General features: G+C 37.1%; 1 protein-coding gene across 3 annotated transcripts in view; it reads right to left on the reverse strand.

The window, feature by feature from the left end:
- Window positions 1-5,421: 5,421 nt before the first annotated feature.
- si:dkey-246i14.3 (ephrin A4) overlaps window positions 5,422-23,281 on the reverse strand; it is a 65,269-nt gene continuing 47,409 nt past the window's right edge. Inside the window, exons 3-5 of one of the 3 annotated variants that reach the window (XM_020928061.2) lie at window positions 19,851-19,919; window positions 8,311-8,340; window positions 5,422-7,062 (exon numbers count right to left, since the gene is read on the reverse strand). In XM_020928061.2, the coding sequence (XP_020783720.1) occupies window positions 6,962-7,062; window positions 8,311-8,340; window positions 19,851-19,919 (200 nt within the window). In that variant the 3' untranslated portion in view covers window positions 5,422-6,961. Of the gene's footprint in view, window positions 7,063-7,668; window positions 8,341-19,850; window positions 19,920-23,281 lie in introns of those variants that run through there. The other 2 variants (XM_055164344.1, XM_055164343.1) reach the window with 2 other exon arrangements.

The raw sequence follows: 23,281 nt of genomic DNA on the forward strand, positions 1-23,281 counted from the left end.
TAAAGGGCCCATATTAGGCTATTTTCTAATCCACGCTATAATATCTATGTCTGTAATCAGTGAAGGTCATAATTTATGCAGAATTGACTCTTGTGAGCTTTAAGTCATGTTAGAATTTGTCTTCTCATCAAAAACAGATCGAGAGTTTGGTCAGTTAAGGCTGAGTTGTCAATTTTGTTGAGTAAATTTTGTGTAATATAGGACCTTTAATGGTTACAGAAGTAGGAAAATAAAAACATTAAGTCAAAATAATAGAGTTTAGTGGTGCTGAAGCAAACCTGCTCCCCTTGTGAGTTTGTATCAAATCAAAGCAGTTTTGTGAGAGAAAATGGAGTCAGTTCTGATGTAACAGTCTTTGCTCTTTGGAGGAAGACGAGATGGAAAGATACGATTTGTGAGCAGCACGGAGGATTTGAGACAAAGATTTACCAACTCTAAGATGACTACATTTAAGAAGTCTCCAAGTTCATTTGGGTAGCAGGAGTTTTAACAACTTAAAAGAAGGAGAGAGCAGCCTGTGCCCATTCATTTATAAAGGGCAATAAAGATTCACAAATTCACCTTCAATACCTGTTTGGACACACACTCTCAGTCAGTGTTTTTGTTTTTTTTTTACTCCATTTTATATACAGAAGACATCAAATATATGAAGTAAGATATATGGAATTATGTAGCAAAGAAGAAGAGTTATTCAAATTAAGAACATTTTACTTTATTTGACTAGATTCAACTTGACAAGTGAAAATATCTGCCAATGGAATAAGTGTGTTTTTCTTAATTCAAGCAACATTCAATTTTGTTTCTTATTGTAAGTGCAAAAAAGTTGTTGTTTTTCTTATTGTAAATTGTAGTGTAGCAAGATGCATTTTCATATTTTAAGTACAAATGTCTTGTTCCACTGGCAGATGATTTTAGCCTGATTCATCAGCCGGTTTCATTTAGTAGAAACCTATCTGACCTTGCAGCTTTAGAATTCGGTCGCATTACGGCAGGCAGGTACTTTTAAAAAATTTAACCAATCACTGCTATTTGGCCATGATGTATGTAATGTGCCCCTAACAGGGTAACTGGTAAATTAAGATTTTCCCAAAACCCGTAGGAAGAAGGGCATTAACATCTTTCCCCTTGATAAAATTCACCAAACATTCTCTATGTTTCGACTTTAAATCCTCGATCTCGGGAATCCTTGCCAACACAGAATGCGTGGCTCTTTGCTGATTGGCTGGTGCCCGGACTCGTACTTCCGGGGTTTTTGCGATCCATCTAGTGTATTCTGATCCTGACCTAATCTCTGGAGAGAAATGAAATTGAGCAGAGGCACTCAGTGGCTAAAATAATTTTACTTGTCAAGTGAAATTTACTGGCGTCATGATAAAACTTTCTTAATTCAAGTCATTTTAACTTGGCTAGATTTTGTTTTATGCAGTGCAAAAAGTTACAGAAGTTAAGAGTAGTCATTTTTTTGTCCCAAATCACTTACTAATATATGTGTGTTGTTTTGTCATTATAAACAGACCTGGAGTTGTGTTTTGTTTCATTCACACATGTTCAACACACAAACCCTGCAGATTTACATTGAGTTCTTCTCTCAAACGGAAAAGATTCTGTTTTACCTTGTGATGTCAGGTGGTACTGTGTTTTTAACTTTGTTTCTTTGCTACATAATTCCATATACCTTACTTAATTTACAGTATTTGATGTGTTCTGAATGAGATTGATGTGTCCAAACTTTTTACTAGTGTATATCACAAGTCTTTCATTACTGGGGACATCCCTGGCCAGATCTTTTTCTTTTTGTTTTTCTCCATAAATAGTTTAGGACATTTAAGACTTTGGGTATAATTTCGAACCAAAAGCTGCATTTTCTAACTAGCAGGCAACACCACAGAACCAAATGTTTCTCAGCAATAAAAAAAACTGTAAAATGTAAGTTTAATACCATGCTGTGGGACATTTCAGACAAAGAAATAACATTTACAGCTCCAAAAAAGCCCCAGTCTACACCACTCCCTTTTTGAAGCACTGAAGGAGACTCATCACATGGTTGGTGGTAATCCAGTGAGGAAATAAAGACTTATTTGTTTCTAATAATAGCCAGTGTTTTATATTTCCCAAGCTGTAATCAAGACGAGAAACCTGAGCCGCAAATAATCACCCAGGCTCCAATTAAACATAAATTAAACTTGTGGCAACAGAAACGACTGTGTTGAAATGTGATACAGAGAAATTACAATGGCGTTAGTGGAGACGAGAGCTACATACATAATATTCTCTTTATATAGGCCTACTGTTATAAAGCTGCTTCGCTTTTTAAATACACATATCCGCTTTCTGTTTAAACTTAAGGTGCAATAATGAGCTTTATTACATATGGTGGACTACACAGGCACAGCCCAATAAGGCGAGCTGTTGGACAAAGGTACTGCTGATAATAAACTTGGCAGTAAATGTTTATGGTAAGGTTAATATTTCATTCCAGACAAGTATTAGTTTGAGTTGTAATGTTTCTGCATTTATAACTTTAATTAAAATATACAAAGGTGTGACATCTGTATTGTTAAGTTAATGGGACTATTGCTTCAACTGTCTGGTCTTATTTCAACAATCCATCTTTAGTTATGATGTGTTTAAGGGTTCACTGTGACTTGTGAAGTTCATTGGTCCAGTGGTTGTTTTAAATGTGATACAGAAAGTCACGACTTAGAACCAGGTATGAGTCACTGAGGTACATAGTTTTAAGTTAACATTTGCTTTAAAAATGTAAAACTTTTAAACACAATGTAGAAATGTTAAAATATGTTAAAGGGACAGTTTGGAATTTTGGACATAGTACCTCATTTCCTAGTGAGCCAGAGTGTTGGAGACGTGTGGAGACGCTTTTTAAAATATTCCATCCAGTCCTTGTATTTGCAGAGGTCCCTGGTGCTAGGCTAGTGCATGTCAATGGCCATAGTTAGCCTGTCACTAAAAACAGTCTTTCCCACTCCACAAAACACCCGAAACAAATCTGTTATGACACCAGACTGTCGATGTGAATGTCTGTGTTGATAGAATAATGTCTGAAATAAAACTAACCTTGCATCGCATGAATTGTCGCATGTTGAGGAACTATTTTCTCAGCAGCAGCAGCAGAGTTTTACTTTGTCGATAAGATAGGTGCTAGTTGATATCAGTCTGCCGGTGCCAAGTTTTCTGTCAGGAAGTACAACAATGGATGTATTAAAATAACTGGATAGGATACTGCTGCTTGTAGCTGCCTCCAGTTGATGTAGTGGCCACTCACTGGAAGCGGAAAAAACCCTGAGCTGAGAAAGGATTTTTCTCATAGAGCACAATGTAATCACAAACTGCTCATGTTCGACTGACAGGGCACATACAGCTTTCAAAAATGACGGATTTTGTGGTGATTTTTACCAGTTTTTATATCATAAACTTTTTCTCAGCTCAAAATTCTTCAGTTGTCTTAAAAACACTTTATAATCATTAGCTCTGGCTCCGCTTGAGCTCCTCTCACTCTGATTGGTCAAAGCGATCATGTGATACACGAGACAGCGTTTCGTGTGTGCATGCGTTCTATGCATTCACATGTGCCCGTGGGAGAAAAGAGCACTACTGCACATGCTCAATCAGCCCAAAGCCACTGGAAGGACCTGGGCGGGCTAAAGGCTAATCTGGAGGCATGTGACACTGAGCTCGGCCCATTGACTTGAACGGGCAGCCATTTTAATACTACAGGGCTTGAGTACAACTCACTGCTGCTGCTCAGACAAAAATCCTTAAAATGCAAGGTTGGTTTTACTTCTAAAATTATTCTATTGACACAGACATTTACATCGACAGTCTGGCGTAATAATAGTTTTGCTTCGGGTGTTTTTGTGGAGTGGGTAAGACTGTTTTTAGTGGCAGGCTAACTATGACCATTGACATGCACTAGCCTAGCACCAGGGACCTTTGCAAATACAAGGACTGGATGGAATATTTAAAAAAGTGTCTCCACATGTCTCCGACATTCTGGCTCACTAGAAAATGAGGCCCTATGTCCAAAATTCCAGACCGTCCCTTTAAAATATATATGTAAATATGTATGGTAAATATTACTAGGGATGCACCTACCCAGCTTTTTCATTTTCAATATTGTTTCCAATACTCCAATAAAGCATTAAGTATCTGCCAATACCTGATACTGACTGATACCAGTATGTACCAGTATTTAAGTACCAAATAAAATAAGACAAAACTGATTCAAATGTCTTCTGTGGCTGTTATTTATCCCTTGAGTAACTACAGAAGAGTTTTGTGTAAATAAAAATTCAAACATTATGAGACTTTCTAGGCAGACTACACCACAAGTACATCGTCATATTACATCAGTTTATATGTCCAACCAGGATACTAGCTGAACTGATATCTGAAAACCGATATTTGATCCAGTTTTTCAGTATCGGTGCAGATATCCGATACCAATTAAAGATCGTTGCATCCCTAAAAGCAAAAGGGAATGTTACTGTTTTGAGCTGCCGTTTTGAACTAACCAAAAAGATAATTCCAGCATGTTACAAACGTTGACCATTTCACTTTGATTTCTCTGTGATTGTGCAGTCTATATTTAGTTCTCATCTTGATTTAAGCGCTATCTCTCACACAGCGTCTATTACATCTCATTCACTAGTGATTTAAGAAGTCATTTTCCAATAATCTGTCTATATATATATCAAGTAGAAAATATGCATTGCTTTAACACGCATGGCCACAACACTGGGCCTCATGCTCGGGTTATAAATAACAAACTCCATCATAGTTTAACATTTCAATTTCAGACGATTATCTTTGTGCAGAGCCTTCAAACGTAAACCATAATAGGCTTTGTAAATGTTTATGTGTCCAGAACCAATGGCACCTTTCTCCCACTGCGCCCCACCAGCTCCACACATGTCATCAGAGCAGATCATAAAGCATGAAATAGAGGCATTAGCTCTTATTATGCAGGAAATTGGCTGTCTGGCTTCATAACGGCCTCTACATTGTGGCCTATATATGGAAATACATCTACAGCTTGTTTAAAGTGTGTCCATATTTAAAACAGACAGACAACAGGGAAAGCAGCACTGACTCTGTGTGTCCAGCGCTTAATGGAAATCAATGTGGTGGATATGTGAAGCTGTCGATGTATCGGCGGAAGCGTTCGGAGGTCTATGAATAAAGCAGTGTGCTCTTATCAGGATTAAACTCAATATAAAAGGTTCCTCTTGTTACAAACATCTCTCACACCAAGGTCAGGGCCAGTCCCCAAAGTGTCCCCACATCGACAACCTTGAATTATGTTGTGGTTGGTAAATTATTCCAGAAAAATTCAATAGTTTGCTAATTTCAATGAATGATAACACAAACATTAATACAATCTTATTTATTTTTAATCCTAGCTTCTAAAATGTCTCTATATTTCCATTTTCCAATAACTTCTGTGGTTTGCAAAGAAACGCTCAATTATTCACACAAAATTCAATACTTTGCCAATTTTTATGAGCAATAACCAGATATGGATTGCAACCGTGTACTATTTTTATTAGTTCTTGTTGTTGAACAAGAGGCTCAGATTGCAGAGAGCTCTTCACAGAAGAAGCTTCAGTCTTCACAAAAATGTGAAGAACACAAAATACAAAACAAGTCACCGTTATCCCACAAACATCAAACGCACAAACATACACTTTTACTCACTGTATAAAAGAAATAGAAAAACGTATCAATGAAAAACACACATTAAAAACATTACACATTGATTTTCAGCACAGATCCCAAATAGCTTAAAAGAAGGAGCAATAAGTGCCAAGTGTTTTTTTTTTTTTTACATTTAAAATTAAAAACATAAAATTGTATCAAGTCAAAATCATCTCTGTTGTGAATACCATTTTCAAATTTCATTTTTTGTATTTTATAATTTAAATAGTAAATTTAGAGAATTATGTGTAGTCTAGATACACACAATTCCCTAAATCTCAACTCTAAACACTTTATCAATAACAGCAAAATAGTTCATTTCACTTTTAAAACATCTTTATAAACTTTTAAATAGAAATTGGGCAATTCCTCTGAAATTTAACATTTAATTCCACCTTAATTCGTGATTGGATTTACTAAGACTAAAAGAGAAAAAATGTAGCAGAATATAAATGTGTGTATTTAATAACAAATAATATATTAACTCATTGTTTTGAAGTAGTCATTGTATTAGCATTTATATTATATGTTTATTACTGTATATATTTTATCAATTATATTTTCATGTATTTTTTTGGAATAAGGAAATTTACAAAATGGTATAAAAAAAAAAATTACAAAAAGCTGAGCATGTCAACCCTGTACATCCCAAACAATGGATTTCCTCGGCCGTCTCCTTTACGAGAGAATCTGGGGAAAATATATGGTCCAATGAAAAGCCACCAGCACTTTCCTGTCTCCATAAAACACCGAAAGTCCTCCAGCTCTCAGGACAGAGGACCAAACCAGTCCAGCTCCAGTCCGACCAGTGCACTCCCAGTAGGGGGCGACGCACAACTGTTCTGCAGCCTTCCTCCTCAACCATGAAGAGTTGAAGAAGCAAAAAAAAAAAAAAAAACAGGTCTATCAGAGTTTTACGCTGGTACAAAGTTTAAGTACCAAGTTGGCAGCATGGGGCCTGAGTATATGGTTACTTCAAGACCAATAATACTTTTGATTTGATAGATGAAGCTGATTTGCGTACACGTACACTACATGACATATTCTTGATTACCCACAATGCAATAAAAACAGCACTTGAATCATTGGTCCCTGAGTCACTTTGAAGATTTTGAAGTTTCACATGTAAACAGCGCGCGTTCAAACAGGTCCTCTGTGGTCGAGTTTATAACGGTGATAGAGTTATTGTCTACTTTATCACTTCTGGTGCATAAAAGATTTGATTAGTCGACGAGGAGGTGGCTGGTCATGTGATCAACTGGAGGAGGAGGAAGAGCAGGGCAGGAGACAGGAGCAGGTATGGAGATGTTCTCAGTGAAGGAGCTTGATTCTGACGTACAGGCAGGTCTGCAAAAGAACAGAGACAGGATTTTAAGTTATGTCAAAGTTTGGAGCAAGAAACTGTCCATTATCAATCAACAATATCAATGCTTTGTTATCAGACTGAATGAGCAATTGGAAAAATGCTGTTGTGATACTTTTTTACTCATTTACTCCTTAACTTGAATATTGTAAAATCAATATTCGAGTTAAGGTTAAAGTAAACTATTAAAACATGTTTGCAGACGTCTAAACTACAAAGATAGCTGGTTTTGTGCCAACTATGAAAACTAGACTGGTTAATCTGGTGATTGTAGGAGTTTATATATTAGACTAGATTAGAATTTTATTTACACATACAAGAAAAAAACATAAATGTGATAGAAAACATAAACATTCCTGTGCAGAAGAGAGAAGAAGACCGTAACAATCTTACAAAATCATTTCCCCTAAAAACATGTTTCTAGACATGATCAGGCAAGTTGACTTACTTACAGTAGTTCAAATATTAATCATTTGTACATCAATATTGGTTTTATTGTCTTTTAAAAGAATCTACAATGGAAATAGACATGAGAATAGAGGATAATTGTGTTGTTATTTGCAAATTTCTGCCATTTAAATTGTGATTTTTTTTTCAGTTTAACATCCTTTCTGCTTAATCTGACGATAGTAGGATTTAATATTAAATTAGATTATAATTTTATTTGCAAGAAAAAACATAAACAGAAAGAAAACATGAACATTCCTGTGCAGAAGAGAGAGAGAAGACCATAACAATCTTACAAAACCATTTCCCTAAAAACTAAAAAATGTTTCTAGCATAACAGACATGATCAGGCAAGTCGATTTACTCACAGTAGTTCAAATATTAATCATTTGTACTTCAAAATTTGTTTTAATTGTCTTTTAAAACAATCCAGAGTGGAAATAGACTTGACAATAGGGGATAATTGTGTTGTTATTTGCACATTTCTGGCATTTAAATTGTGATTTTTTTCAGTTTATCATCCTTTTTTGTTTACAACCAAATTAAACAAACAACTTTTTTTTTTTTTTTTTTTAAACTACAGTATGATGTGAAACAATGACAGCATGATCACAATTTGATGTTGATTGTTTTAATAAGTAGTATGGTTCCATCAAAAGTTTAGCAGGCACAGCTGTACAGCAGAGCGTGTTTTTGCACTGTAGGAACTTTTGTAGTTCCTGGGACTTTCTCAAAAGGGACTGTACTACAAAAATAATCCTCGTCTTTCTCATGCATCCTCTTACCTTGCTGTTGCTTGGAGCCCTCTGAAGCTGCTGTAAGAAAGCAGAGGAGAGCATTTTCAGACAAAGTTTAAGCAAAAAGAGTCAAGTTGCTGATTTTTCATTTTCGTGTTCTTTATAGTACAAAAGAAACAGATAAATGACCAGACCGAGGTATTTACCATTACTCAACTCCTAATCCTGTGAAAAATTAACCCTGACCGACCGTACAACCCCAAATATGTTCGCCTATGCAAATTCTGGTAAAGGTCGGATAAAAAAAGACCGCGAGGAGCCACAACAGGAAGAGATAGTGTTATGTAGATGAGCAATGATGAAGATTATAGCGAATGGGATGCAGGAAATGAATTAGCCAAGCGGAGATGTTGTAGCAAAATTCTAAATGACAGCGAAACCGCAAACTGGACGCCGGATTAAAAGAAAGTTCATATAGAAAAAGAAGGTATGAAGGATTAAAACGGGATCAGACAGACAGAGGGGTGAAGGGGGGAGGAAGAGGAGCGAGAGGGGGTAAGGGGAGGGGGGGGCAGTTGTGTCTGGGCGTCGTTTTGTCAGCGGGGGGCACTCTCAAAGGAAATAATGGAGGAGAAATGGGGAAGGGAGGGGTAGAGTAAGAGCAGGATACAGGTGGGCGATTAAAACTGGTGAAAAAAAGAGATTTTTTTTTTTTTTTTTTTTTTTTTACCCAGGTCATTGAGGGCACGGAACAGGGACACGCAGATGTGGAGGAAACCAGAGGACAAGAGCTGCATGATTTTGAAAACTAATAGAAATTTGTATTTATTAAACAGAGATCCGGTTCACCGAGAGCATTTTGAAGAGAAGCCTGAAATGAAAATGAAATGAACAGCTAAGGACTTGTTTGAAAAGGTCTAAACTGCAGGAAAATCTGGTTTATACAACAGAATTTCAAATAGACACAATACTGTATTTTGCAGAATGAAGAGGACATTACATCTCCTAAATTGAGGTTATTGGGACTTGCTAATTGTAACTATTCAAATTGTAATTTTTATTTGATTGCGACAAATCTTAGAACGAAGATTTTATGTTTATGTAGATACAAACATCCAAAGAAATTGCTAATCCAATTTCTCTACAACACAACAATACCAAAGCAGAGGGAATGACATGTCCGCCAGTAAAAATACTAAAAAATAAAGACACATTTTGCGATCTTTTAATGCTAAAATTTCCTCTTGCGCAAATTGACTAGTTTCTAAAGCCTTATAACAGTTTTTTTTTACATATAATAAAAAGTCTGAAGTGAAATGCTGCGAAAACAAAACTCAAATCAATCGAGAATTAAGCATTAACTACTGTAAGCGAAAGCCAAGGCACAGTTGGTGTAGGACCTCGGTCTGAATGCTGCAGGTCTGTGCTGTGGGAGACACCAGTCCCTAAATGAGTCTGGATGTGAACAACTAACGACCATCGAGGGGTTAACGAAGCATTAAATAACACGCTGAGTCCAGTCCTGAGGCTGAGAGAGAGAGAGAGAGGAGAGAGACACCCAACCAGTACAGAAGACGACAAGAAGCAGTGTGGGTTAGAGCAGAAAAATACAATTGCAGTACTCAAAGTTGTATAGAAGTGTGTGAGCTAAATATACTCTATACTAGAAGGCGTAATAATCAACTTGAGATCCAGTTGTTCCGGATGGTCACCACTAGAATCAGCTTGGTTTTTTTTTATATTATGAGCAGAGTTCAGAACTATTCTTTCGACGAATTTTACTGACCCACATAGGAAATTACTTGGACACAGTAGCTCACACATCGCAATATAAGATGATAAGCAAGAGCAAAAATGTAAATGGTAATAATAACTTCAAAATAAGCAGCAAAAATAGCAAGAGACTAGTATCAAATAAGGCATAATTATATACATGTATACAAATAAAAATCAAGTGTAGAAGTATAGTAATAAAAATATACATCTCAGCTTTATACAAGAAGGAAAACATAGGGTTATCTGTTCTTGTATTATAGTTGTATGGAGTATAAATGTAGTCCTGTATCTCTCACTGTTGGAGAATGAGCTCCTCTTTGCCTCTTGTGAAAATAATATTTATGTTAAAATTAGGAAAGCCAAGCCATATAAAAAATAAAAAAATTATAAGAAAAAATAAATTTGAATTGAAAATCGTGTCAAAACAGTCAATACAAGGATAAAAAAAAAAAAAAAAAAAATCCAAATCATCCAGTCCTATTTAATTTCTAAAATAATTTCAGATTTTCTATTGAATATTGTAATATTGTGGTAAAAATGCGAGACAGAATGCATGATTTTAATATGTTTTTCCTCAATCACCATTTTGAAGCTCTGAGTGGCAAATATGAGTAGATAACGATTAGAGTGATTGTGTGAAAATTAGCTAAATCTAACTGATCATAATCATTAGTGAATTTGCAAAACTGTTTCCACGACGACTATAATCGTTTCCTGAATGAACAATAGCGTAGTAAATACTTGAGATAGCTGTAGTGAAATGCTTTGGCTCTGGCTGTAAATGTTTGCTGTTTACTCGCCTGTATCCTGTCTGTTTGGATCGGGCCCTAATCGCATTGTCTTCATCAAAACCTCGACACAAAACCCCACTTGTTTGCACGCACACGCTAACACCGTCGACCCAAAATGGCGTCCGCTGTGGCGTGACTGCAGTGGGCTGACGCCACAGTTACACGGATATGAATGTGTGTGTTTCGCCAGTCGCCATTTTCCTTAAGACAAGACCTGAGAGGCAACATAAAAACTTACTACGAAAAGTGCCAAAGCGAAACCACAAGCTGCGAAAGTTTTCAAGTCGAAGATGTGAGCGGGAGTGACGGGACGATGGGCGTGCGCGCTGTCGACTTGGTGCAGGGAGTTCAGAGGGTACAAAGATTTCGGGGAGACAGGCGAGTGGGGTAGAAGCAGAGGAGGGCATCCATGTAAGAAATTTCCCCCTCAAAAAACACACAAAAGAAAGAACGACACAAGGTACGAGGAAAAACGCTGAAGCTTTCCGAAGTGAAATGAACGCAATGGACTGGCTCAGCGGGACACGGAGCAGCTACGGAGAGAGGAATCAATTAGAGAGAGGAAGAAGTTGCTCTGAAATGGCTGCGCACAGTGGGAAGACAAAAGGTAAACACAACAGGAGCGGGTTTGAGGTGCGCTCGCGATAAATAAATAAAAGAGAAAGCATGGACGGAGATGGAGATGGTGAAGGATGCAGTAGTTGGGGGTTGGAGGGGGGTGGTTTCACATGACAACAGTGGATCATGCCTGCTTCGTCTGTGTTCAGCCTGTTCTGATGCAACCTGTGCTCAAGAAGCTTTTAGTACAAGCTCCAGTCGGCTTTACACGGAGGGCTTTGAGCACGCCAGACAGGGAGGGACGCAGGCAAGAATGTCATGGAGTCTAGAGAGTGGTGTCAGCTCTAAAAGGGGGTCTTACGATGGCTTTATGGACTAAATTGTGGACTTTGAAATATTAGGTAAAAGCTTTAGAGTAGAATCGCTGCAAATCAGAAATGTTTCAAGCAGAAAGCAAACACAGACAACTCAATATCTCAATCTAAAGTAGAGGTAGGAGGTGTATCAATATCAGTTTTATGTATCAGACCTGAGCATTGTACAGCTCCCAGGTCACATACGGTCAGATGATAGGCCCGTTTAAGCTCATTTGGAATTACAAAATAAACATATTTTACCTCATGCATGGACTAAAGCGCATTGCTTTTATTTTAAATGACATTTTATATAAGGCAGCCTCACTTTTTCATTGCTTAATCATAACATAAACTCTTACCAGTCTCACCAGCTTGTCAAAACAATGCTTTTTACTGCATTTTATAAAGAAATACAATTAATACTATGCAGAACTGAAGCATTTTGGCTCGGCCCTTTCTCATGTGGCCCCATGAAGAAAACAATTGCCCACCCCCTGATAAATATATATATATTAGGGATGTAACAGTATCCAAAATATTGTGATATCGTATCACCAGAAGTCTCACCAATAATATCGAGAGCTGTCACAATATATCGAATTACAAGTTCCTTTGCTTAAATCCATTGTTTTTTATTAGGAACAGCTAATAAACATCAGGAACTACATATCCCATGATTCATTAGAGTGCAGACGACATGCAGAAATATGTTTTTACTTGAATTCTTGGGATAATGACAGTAATAATTCACACCAAAATCTTGTCAAGGTATTTCAAAAGCAAAAAAGTGTAAAAAAAAAAAACCCAAAAAACTACAGTTATACTTGCAACTCCAAAATATCGCAATAAATATCGTACGGTGAGATGCATATCGTGATAATATTGTACAGAGAGATTAGGATATCGTTACAGCCAATATAGATGTAAAAAAAAAAAAAAAAGATGCAATAGAAAATGATTACTTTTCACTTGAATTCTTGGGACTCTGACACCAAAATCTTGTCTAGGTATAAAAAAAAACAAAAAAAAACATCCTATCTACTATTATATTTGCAACTCCAACTCAATATATCACAATAAATATCGTACCGTGAGATGTATATCGTGGATATCGTTACATCCCTAATATATATATGTTAAAAAATGTTGCAATAGGAATTATTACTGAACAAAATATCTTATTATTTTTCCGGCCTGGTTTTATAGTGCAGGGCAGCTGTATTGTAAAATGGGGAGAGAGAGGATAGAGACATTCGGTAAACAATCACAGATATAGACATGACGACAAGGTGGAAGACACAACAACGCCTTAAACCACTGCATCATAACACAACACTGTCACACTAAAATTTGACATTGTGACAACACTAGCAGAGGCCATAGCAGCTATTCGTGGGTTTTAGAAAATATTACCTTTTGGATGGGAAAACGTCTTCAAATGTTGCATGTAACAGGAAGAGGAAAACAACACAACCTTGTCATGACAAAAACAACCTGTGCCGTTACATATTGTGGCGTTATTTGTCTCGCTAATCCTCATTAAAAAGCGGAGACAGGACCATTTGCATAAAAAGCAGTCCGGTAGTTTAGTGCCTCGGTGTCCTGCTTCACAGTAGTGGAGTTAAATTAAGGCGCTAAACCCACATATTCACACAGAGGAGCACGGACCAGGATCGACCTTGGGCCAATGACAGAAGGATACCTGCCGGACCTGCGCTGTCACCACTGTCCTTCACACCACTCTGAGGAGACACAATAATGTACACACACTCACACACTCACACACACACACACACACACACACACACACACACACACAGGCTCAGACCACAGGCTCAGACCCCAGGCAGCGCTGCATGAGCTGTCACGTATTTACACGTCGGGAAAACAGTTTGGGACAGAGGGCAAGGTTTAATATCGTGTGGGGAGACAACAAAATAATAAAAATGATCACTTATTTTTCTTCATATTGATCGATTGTTATTTTGGATTGGATCTTTTTCTCGAGAATAACAAATAAATACGGCTGCATTCATACTTCGACCCTGTTTAGTTTTGAAGTTGGTTTTGATTTTCTAGTCCTGGTTTACATCCTGGTCTAGTCCTGGTTTAGCTGGAGCTTTAGTCCTGGTTTTGATAAAGCAAATGTGAACACGGTTTTCAAACTTATCTTGGTCTTAAAGGTGCACTATGTAACTTTTCTGGTGGAGGGATAGGCACTTGCTTGTGACTATGAAGATGTTGTAGTTTCCCCTGAAATGTTCCACCTTGCCTTTATTAAATCACATGTATTTTATCGCCAAAAACGTACAGCGTCCCTTCCTTGTCTCAACTGTAGTACTACAGAACATTTCAAGCAACGCAATAACATCTCCAGAAATAAGTAGGTGAAGTATCCCTAGGAAAGTATCAAAGTGGAGCTTTAACAACAATTCCATTCAATTTTATTCCACCAAAATCAGAGCTAAAAAACCATGCGTTGTTGCTACCACAATAAACAATAGACATATCTGTTAAAAGTTCCTGCTGCCACCAGTGATGGGAAGAAAACTTTGAAAATGTATTTACTTATAGAATACTAAAAACCTGAAATAAACTGTATTTTTGTGACATTTTCTGTTACAAAGTTCAATTAGAGTACTGCATTCTGAATACTTAGAACTTTTACATCCAGTTGCTTTTAAATTAGATTGTAATGTTGAAACATAGTATTATATTTGTTTCACCGTTTTTAAAGCATTTCCTATCACTGACTGGAGATGGAATAATCACACATGCACTCACCACAAGAGCAGAGTAGTTTGTTATTCTTGCTGATTTTGTGCAGTTTGAAGCCTAAATAACATGATCAAATATAGGGATGTAACAATAACCAAAATATCATGATATTGTACTGTCAAAAGTCTCACAATATCATGCGCCATCACAATATATTGAATTACAAGTTTCTTTGCTTAAATTCGTTGTTATGGTGCAGCAACAGCTTAAAAACAGATAGAACTACATAGACCATGATCCTTTGCTCTGTTTTAGTCTAATCTACATGATAAAACAAGTGTTATTAAGCACTTTTAATTCTGAATTATTTGGATTATGAAAAAAAAGTAGCCTATTCACAGTTTTGTTAGCCTCTGCAAAATATCGCAATAAATATCTTACCGTGAGATGCATATCGTGAAAATACCGTATCGAGAGATTTGGATATCCTTACATCTCTAATCAAATATCGTAATGTATTCCTTTGACTTTAGAAGAGTATCGCTGAGTACCACCAAATGAAAAAGTAACTGTACTGGAATACAGTCACTCAAAATTTGTATTCAGAGTTCGTATTCTCATCACGTGTATTCAGTTACTTCCCAACACTAGACACCACAATTGGCTCTTGAAATAATGGTTAAAAATCCCCAAGTTGGTACTAGTGATCAGCCATCAGTTTGATGTGACTCCATTTAAATGTAATGAATTGCAGTGCCCTAGTTGTAGCCTAAGCTGAAGGACACGAGAGGAGCCGTGTTACCTGCCAGTGCCAGTGCAGGGGAGTTGTAACCACAGGGGGCACATAACAACAACATCTGCTGTAAAGAGCCACTAATGGACAATCCCTCCTCTCATTTATCTCTGTATCCTCATCGACTGCATAGGGCAACAAAAGACAGAAGTGGGCGGAGTCAAGAGAGGAAGCGCCGTGCATTGACTGCCATGGTGCTGGATGCTGCCGGAAGATTAGTTTTGGTCCAGTAGCGAAAGATGATAAAATAGGAAAGAGGGAGGAGAGAGTGAGAGTGGAGGAGAAAAAGAGAAGGATTAGTGCCACTTCAGGAAGGACAGAGGGAAAAGTGGAGTGAAATTTTGAGTCAGGATTAGTTTTGGTTAAGAGAGAGAGAAGAGGGACAAATGACAGTAATAGGATTCAAATGTTGGATATCTTCTCTGAGGTTTAAAAATACTACAGTAATTAGGAAAAACAATATGACAGCCACTCTAATATGAACGTAATGCTGATAGAGATGTAACAACCAAAATATCGATATCGTATCGTCAAAAGTCTCACAATAATATCACGGGCTGTCACAATATATCGAATTACAAGTTCCTTTGCTTAAATGCATGGTTTTAAAGTAGCTTATCAACATCGGGAACTACATATCCCATGATTCATTTCAGTGCAAACAACATGAAGAGATATGTTTTTTACTTAATTTCTTGGGATTACAATGGAAATAATTCACACCAAAATCTTGTCAAGGTATTTTAAAAGCAGAAATGTGTCCTATCTACAATTATATCAGCCTCTCCAAAATATCTCAATAAATATCGTACCGTGAGGTGCATAACGTGATAATATCGTACAGAGAGATTTGGATATCGTTACATCCCTAAATGCAGATCATTTGCTTGTGTTCGTGTGCGTGTGCACCGATACTGATACTGGTATTGAATATTGGCACCGATACTGAAAAATTAGCTGGATCGGATATCGATTCATATCGATCGATGATATCAGTTAAGCCAATATTCCAATTGAGCCTTTCACTGAGTTGAATAAGACGATTTACAGGGTGATTTTGGCTTTGGTCTTATAATGTTTGAACTTTTTCACACAAAGCTCGGTTTAGTAGCTATTTGATAGATAAATAACAGTTGTAAAACACAATTGGATCTCTTGTGTAATAAATTAAAAGTGGAAATAAGTGCCATTTTCCATCCCTACTCTGGTATCGCTTATTGACAAATCCCTAAAGTCAAAGTAGCTGGAACTGGAGCTGGATTGGTGCGTCCTTACTCTGTGTGTCACATTTTCTCTAGGTATGTTTCTGCTCCCCAAATTCATTAACACATGACAATATAAAATCAACCTTTGGGCAATCTTGTAGAAGTCATTATGTTGTAATTTGATGCTTTTTTGTGTAATAACACGCTGTGCTACAACACCAATTTATCTAACTGGTCGACCTCATCATGCGCTGAGTGACAAGAAGATTTAACCATAATACTTCTACAAATCTAAGTCTACAAATACTTTTATGAAAATTATGACATTATGTTTTTTTCAAACTGTATCACTAAGGATTCATGATTTGGAAATATTATCTCATTGTGATTTTTCAGACAAGTATTATGACTGGAATTAGATTTGCAATTTATGTTTTAGTAGCATGATTAAACGTTCACATTTTAATTGCGTCCAGAAGAACTGACAAAAACGGAATATGAACTGACAAACTAATACACTTTTCAGAACTTGTTTGTATACAGACGTAAACTATGGGGCTGTCCGTTTAGTCTTTTGTCGAGGAAATTATGGTGCTTCAAAAACTGTAGCCTTTGTTATTTGCTAATTGCATCCATTCAAATTACAATTTCGATTTGATTGCGATTCATCTTGCAGCCCTAAATGTCACACCACATCCATATCTACTGACATTTTATATTTTTTCCATCCTTGGGTAGTCATTTGTAGATACTGATGCTCTCCCCATTTCAAATCGTGCTTACAGTTCCCCTATTTCCAGTTCTAAAAAACATTACCAACATAACATTCCCTCGCTGCGATGCCCTGATTGAGAGATAATTTGTATTTTTTAGTGATCATAATGTAGTTACTTATTTTTGCGGTTTGTGTATTACGCGCTGGCTCCAAGTGGGAATTCTGTTCAGAAGGTCAAACCAGCATTAGCATTTCCTCACCGAACATTTCTCTGCTATTTCTAATTAATGACAACAAGATAATTAACACCCAAAAAAGTCGTCAGCCTTCACTGTGCTAATAACACAGACAATTACCTCTCACAACATCTCTGGCATTTAAGAATTCATTTGAGAATCCATTTTTTCTTGCACGCCAAATTACCGACAATTTAATCAAGGCTGAATATTGGGAAGTATTGGACATACACAAACACGCTAGTTGTTAACAGTTTCTCAAAGGGGGGGAAAGCTATTACAAAAAGCTACAAGCCCCCCGTGGTTACAGCTGGGATGGGAATTAGGACAGACTTGAGACACGCAAAGGGACATCGCACACGCATAAATAGACAAATTAGAAGAACGCTCGCAAAGTCCAACTGAAGATGACAACAAAAGATGATGAAGTGATTAAAAGGAAAACAGTGGTGGACCGTCGGAGGCAAAATTGGGATTCACACGGACGGGCTACTGTACTCTGGGTTTCCCACAGAGACACGGGCAGCATTCCCAAACTGGAATGGGCAGCTCACTGGACTGGAAGACTAACATTACTGCGGGAGGGCTCTGGATTAGATCAAGTCTGGGAATTTCACACTGAGATGAGGGGATGTGGAGAGAGGAAGAACGAAGAGACAAGCAAGCAGAGGAGGAGTGACTAATGCCCATAAGACTCATGCAATTAAGGCTAAAAGGTGACTGGATTATTAAGTTTTAAGGGTCACGCAAGAGTAGTGCAGTACGTTGGGTCCATATTTAAGTATTTGTGGACGTTAAAAGTCTGATGGATGGCAAAGATGGGTTTTTGATTGAATTCTCTAAACAAAAAAATCCAAAATCCCAAAAGGAAGGTGATCATTTTTGGCCATTTTTTTTTTTATTTCTTAAAGTCTTTCCAACTGTGACTGTCATATCGACTTCTGCTGCAACTTATTTTATAATGCAGTGGAAATTATTCGATCTATTCTATCTATTCTAAGTTCACTTGTGCTAAGAAACTGCAACTTCTTGAAGCTTGTACAAGTTATGGATTGGAAAAAGACAGACAATAAGAATAAACCACATCAAAACTATTGCATTTTGACAGCAACACCAGATTTGACCAAGAAATGCACTTTTGATGTAGCCAGGCTGACGCCACCTAGTGACTCTGCTTGATTTAATTTCTCTCCAGCGACAAGGTCAGGAATCAGAATACACTAAACGGGTCACAAAAACCCCAGAAGTGCGAGTTCAGGCACCAGCCAATCAGTGAAGAGCCATACATTCTGTGTTGGCAACGATTCCCGAGATTGAGGATTTAAAGTCGGAACAAAGAGAATGTTTCGTGAATTTTATCAAGGGGAAAGACATTATTGCCCTTCTTCCTTCGGGATTTGGAAAAAGCTTTATATACCAGTTAGCCCCATTTGCAGTGCATTACATACATCACAACCAAATAGCAGCGACTGGTTAAATAAAAAAAGTACCCGCCTACCATCGAGAGAACAAATTCTAATGCTGCAAGGTCAGACGGTTTCCACAAAACCAGCTGATGAATCAGGCTACTTTTGATGCACAGCTGGTTTTATTTAGTTTTTTGACACACAAGTAGGGCAAGGTATCATTAAGAAGTTGCAGGTACGATACACACCTCGATACATAGGCCATGATATAATACATATCTCGATACGATGTATTTCAAATTGATTCGATACGGTTCAATAAAAATAATGGCTATATCATGGCTGTGATACTAAAAGTCTTTGTTAAACCACTTCTTGCGCAAAGTTCATATGAAACACACCCATTTTAATCATCAAAACAGTGAAAATGTCAAGTGTGGTGCATAAACAAGTTTAAATGAGTTTCCTTCCTCTGAACAAGCAACAAAATTGTAGGGCTGTAACAAAATAATTTAGTAAAATATACCAAAAAATACTCTAATACTCTAATCCCCCATATTGATACTGTATTATCACATTAAACCATACAATATATCGCTATTTTGATATTTTTGCACACCTCTACACACAAATATGACATTTGCTAGAAGTGTATGTGTCAGCCTGGTTAGTAACCCAAAACAATCATTCTTAGCATGTTTGTCAGTTTAGGAAAAGTCACAGCACTGGTGGTTAGTTTTGGATAATGACAAAGAAAAACCAAAGTACCATAATAAAAAACTCTGTATTGTTTGCATGCACTATAATTTGAATGCGACGTATAAAAGTGGGTCTAGTCGTGCTTACAAGTTTAGGGATGAATGAGGAACGTGGAGTAGAGCAGCACAGCAGTAGTGACAGAAGTGAGAGCGGAGAGGTGAGAGGCGGGCGTTAAAAGAGCAGGATGAAAGGACGCGACGATGAAAGGGTGTAGGAAAGAAGGGATGGGGAGAGGAGAAGGGGAGAGGAGAGGAGGAGAGAAGACGAGTACTCACTGGACTCACAGCAAACGGTCACACGCAACTTCATACACGGGAGGGGAGGGCCTTCATCTGAGGGCAGAGCTGTGGAGAGAGAGAGAGACTGATAAACAAGTGGTGGCAACATTAAAAGAAAAGTAACGGTTAAGAAGTATACAACACGAGACTGTGAAAAGGTGTTTGAAAGAGTGCTTTGAAATAGTAGTTGTAAAGTAGAAGTAAATGTCAATGGAAAATACATTAGTGAACTTTACTTGTTGTTATGACTGCCACTGCTACAAGTACTACAATAGTAAAAACAACCTGCACTACTAAAACCGCTATGTTCTCTTGGAAATTTCTTCTATTTTTAAGCTAAAAAACTTTACTTCTAAATTTGATCTGAAAAAATGTGTTTTTCTTTACACTCGTGATGAACATTTAGTAGTAGTAGTGGTAATAGTTTTCATCACATTTACAAGCTATTTGTCCAGGGGAGTGAAATTTGTATTCAGTGCTACTATCTTCAGTGTTAGTATTTTTAAGTAGTAGTTTTTTTCACTCTGTTTTTGGGTAGTTTGTTCAGTATTTATTCTGTATTGAATTTTGTCTCTTGTCTGAAAACTAAATTATAAATAAACCTGCCAAAAATTTTTCCTCACACAGATGAAGTGTTTAAGGACATTCATCAATTCAGAAAAAAGCAAAATTACTAGAAAACCTGGACTCAGCATGCTGTTGATTTGAGATTGGACTATAAACTATCACTGAACAGTAACCATGGATACAGTATTATAAGTAGGGATGTAACAATATCCAAATCTCTCAATACGATATTTTCAGGATATGCATCCCATGGTACGATATTTATTTATTTATTTGGCGAAAAAGATACTGTGAATATGCTCCTTTTCTGTCATAATCCAAATAAATAAGATTTAAAAGTGCTTAATAACAGTTGTTTTATCATGTAGATTCGACTAAAACAGAGCAAAGGATCATGGTCTATGTAGTTCTGTCTGTTTATAAGCTGTTGCTGCACCATAACAACGAATTTAAGCAAAGAAACTTGCAAATCGATATATTGTGATGGTCCATGATATTATTGTGAGACTTTTGACGATACAGTATCACAATGTTTCAGTTATTGTTACATCTCTAATTATTAGTAATAGTTATTGGAGTAATAATATAAAGTATTTGTTGTTTGTTAATCCGTGTATCATTCATTCATTCATTCGTGTTTCAAAATAAAACAAAAAATATTCGGGGGGTTTTTCAGTTTTCGATTTTGTGTTTAAATGAATAATGGAAAAAATGAATAAAGGCCATTTCCATGACTTGAACTGCGATGCCGGAGTTTTACGCCGCATATGGACTGAACCAGAACTGAAACCAGGATTGAGACCAAGACTGAAACCAGGACCAGACTAGGACCAGACCAGGACAGAGACCGGGATCTGGTTTAGTTCTGGTTTAAACCTGGTTTAGTCCTGGTTCAGTCCTGGTTTAGATCTGGTTAAGTCCTGTTTTAGTCCTGGGATCACTCCTGGTTCAGTCGTAGTCCTGGTCTCAGTCTGGTCCTGGAAACGGGAAATGGCCATTATCCGTTTTTTCTATTATTCATTTAGACAAAAAATCAAAAACTGAAAAAAAAAATTAAAATCTTTATCTGTCTTTTAATTTTTTTCAGTTTTGGAGACAAATAATGAAAAAAAAAAACAGTAGTTTTTTTCGTTTTCTTATTTTTGGTTTTATTTTGAAACACAAATGAACGAAGGATACACAGATTTTTTTTGTATTACTGTGGCCCACATCTGAAAAAACTTTCTTTTAAAATTTCCATCAAATATCCATTACTGAAGACTCAATACATTACTGCAAAGCTTAATTGTAATTTCACTAAACTGATGTGATGTATGTAGCTGCTGGTACATAACTCAAGGCTCAGCTCACAGACCATTCACTGCTCATGACTTGAACAGGGGTAAACATGAGCTGTCACTTCTGTGTCTCTTTCACAAACTAATGTGCTTGATGTGCCGTTAAAGTCTTTATAGATCTGAATAATTCACAGACAGATGCTCCCTCTGCAGGCGCCTGTCTCACACGCTGAGTAACTGATCATCTCTACAGTCTGCCCCAGTCTGGATCAGGACCGGACCAGAGAGAGTCTACCACATGGAGATGGCAACAAAAACACAGCCAGACTAAAAAGTTACACAAGAGTACATTCAGAGGAAAAAGTAACAGTGTTTTCAAACATAATCTGGTGAGATTTGGTGATTCATCAGCGTGCCCCTAGTGGACAACACTAACCATGACAGGTGGCACGGTGGCTGCGTGACTATCCCTCCTGTCACTGCTCTCGCCTGTGTGAAGTTTGCATGTTTTCTTTGTGTTTAGGATGATTTCTTCCAGGCACTTTGGTTTCCCCATCAACCCAAAACATACACACTGTTAAATCCACTAGCTGAGGTAGTCCTGAGAAGAGATATAAATCCTTTGGCCGATATTTGCACTTTATCAGCCATCGACCTTAATTCTCCAGCAGAGGCAGATATTTTTTTTGGTCCAAACAGCTGCTTTAATATGCATTAGGGGTGTAGCAATATCCAAATCTCTCTATATGATATTTTCACAATATGCATCTCACGGTACGATATTTATTGCGATGTTTTGCGGAAGCTAATAAAACTGTGAATATGCTACTTTTCTGTAATAATCCAAATAATTCAGATTTGAAAGTGCTTAATAACAGTTGTTTTATCATGTAGATTGGACTTAAACAGAGCAAAGGATCATGGTCTATGTAGTTCTGTCTGTTTTTAAGCTGTTGCTGCACCACAACAATGGATTTAAGCAAAGAAACTTGTAATTCGATATATTGTGATGGTCCATGTTATTATTGTGAGACTTTTGACAGTACAGTATCATGATATTTTGATTATTGTTACATGCCTAATATGCCTGTAAAATATATGCATGTTGTTTTATCTAAACATTTTAATCAAAAAAATGTGAGTACACTGCTCTCTGAACCTCTAATCCAGTTTGCAATGAAACAAGATTATGGGTGAGTTTGAACTAAATTACTTTGATTTACAAATGTTACATATAACATTACACATTTGACCCCAAAATACCAGCAGAGCTTATCGTACATTCTCTGAATTCTAAACAATCGGTATTGGCATCATATTTGTCGAGTCCTGACTCCTGACCAAGCCAAGTTTAAAATCTGGAAATGGGCCTCTTGACAGGAGCAATGGGCAGGGACATTAAAGTACTTTACTTAGCCAAACATTTATGCATGGAGTACTTAGCAGGTAATGTTAAGATTACTGCCAACTAAACTTGTTGTAAATGTATTATTATAAATCATGTCCAAAAGCGTTTCTTTAACTGGCAGTGGTCATTTAAACCATTCATTTTTTTCTTGTAGTTCAAAACACACTACGTGTTTC

This window comes from Boleophthalmus pectinirostris, unplaced genomic scaffold (genome assembly GCF_026225935.1).
Source record: "Boleophthalmus pectinirostris isolate CB_2022bp ecotype Guang Dong unplaced genomic scaffold, ASM2622593v1 HiC_scaffold_6, whole genome shotgun sequence".
Classification (NCBI taxonomy): domain Eukaryota; kingdom Metazoa; phylum Chordata; class Actinopteri; order Gobiiformes; family Gobiidae; genus Boleophthalmus; species Boleophthalmus pectinirostris.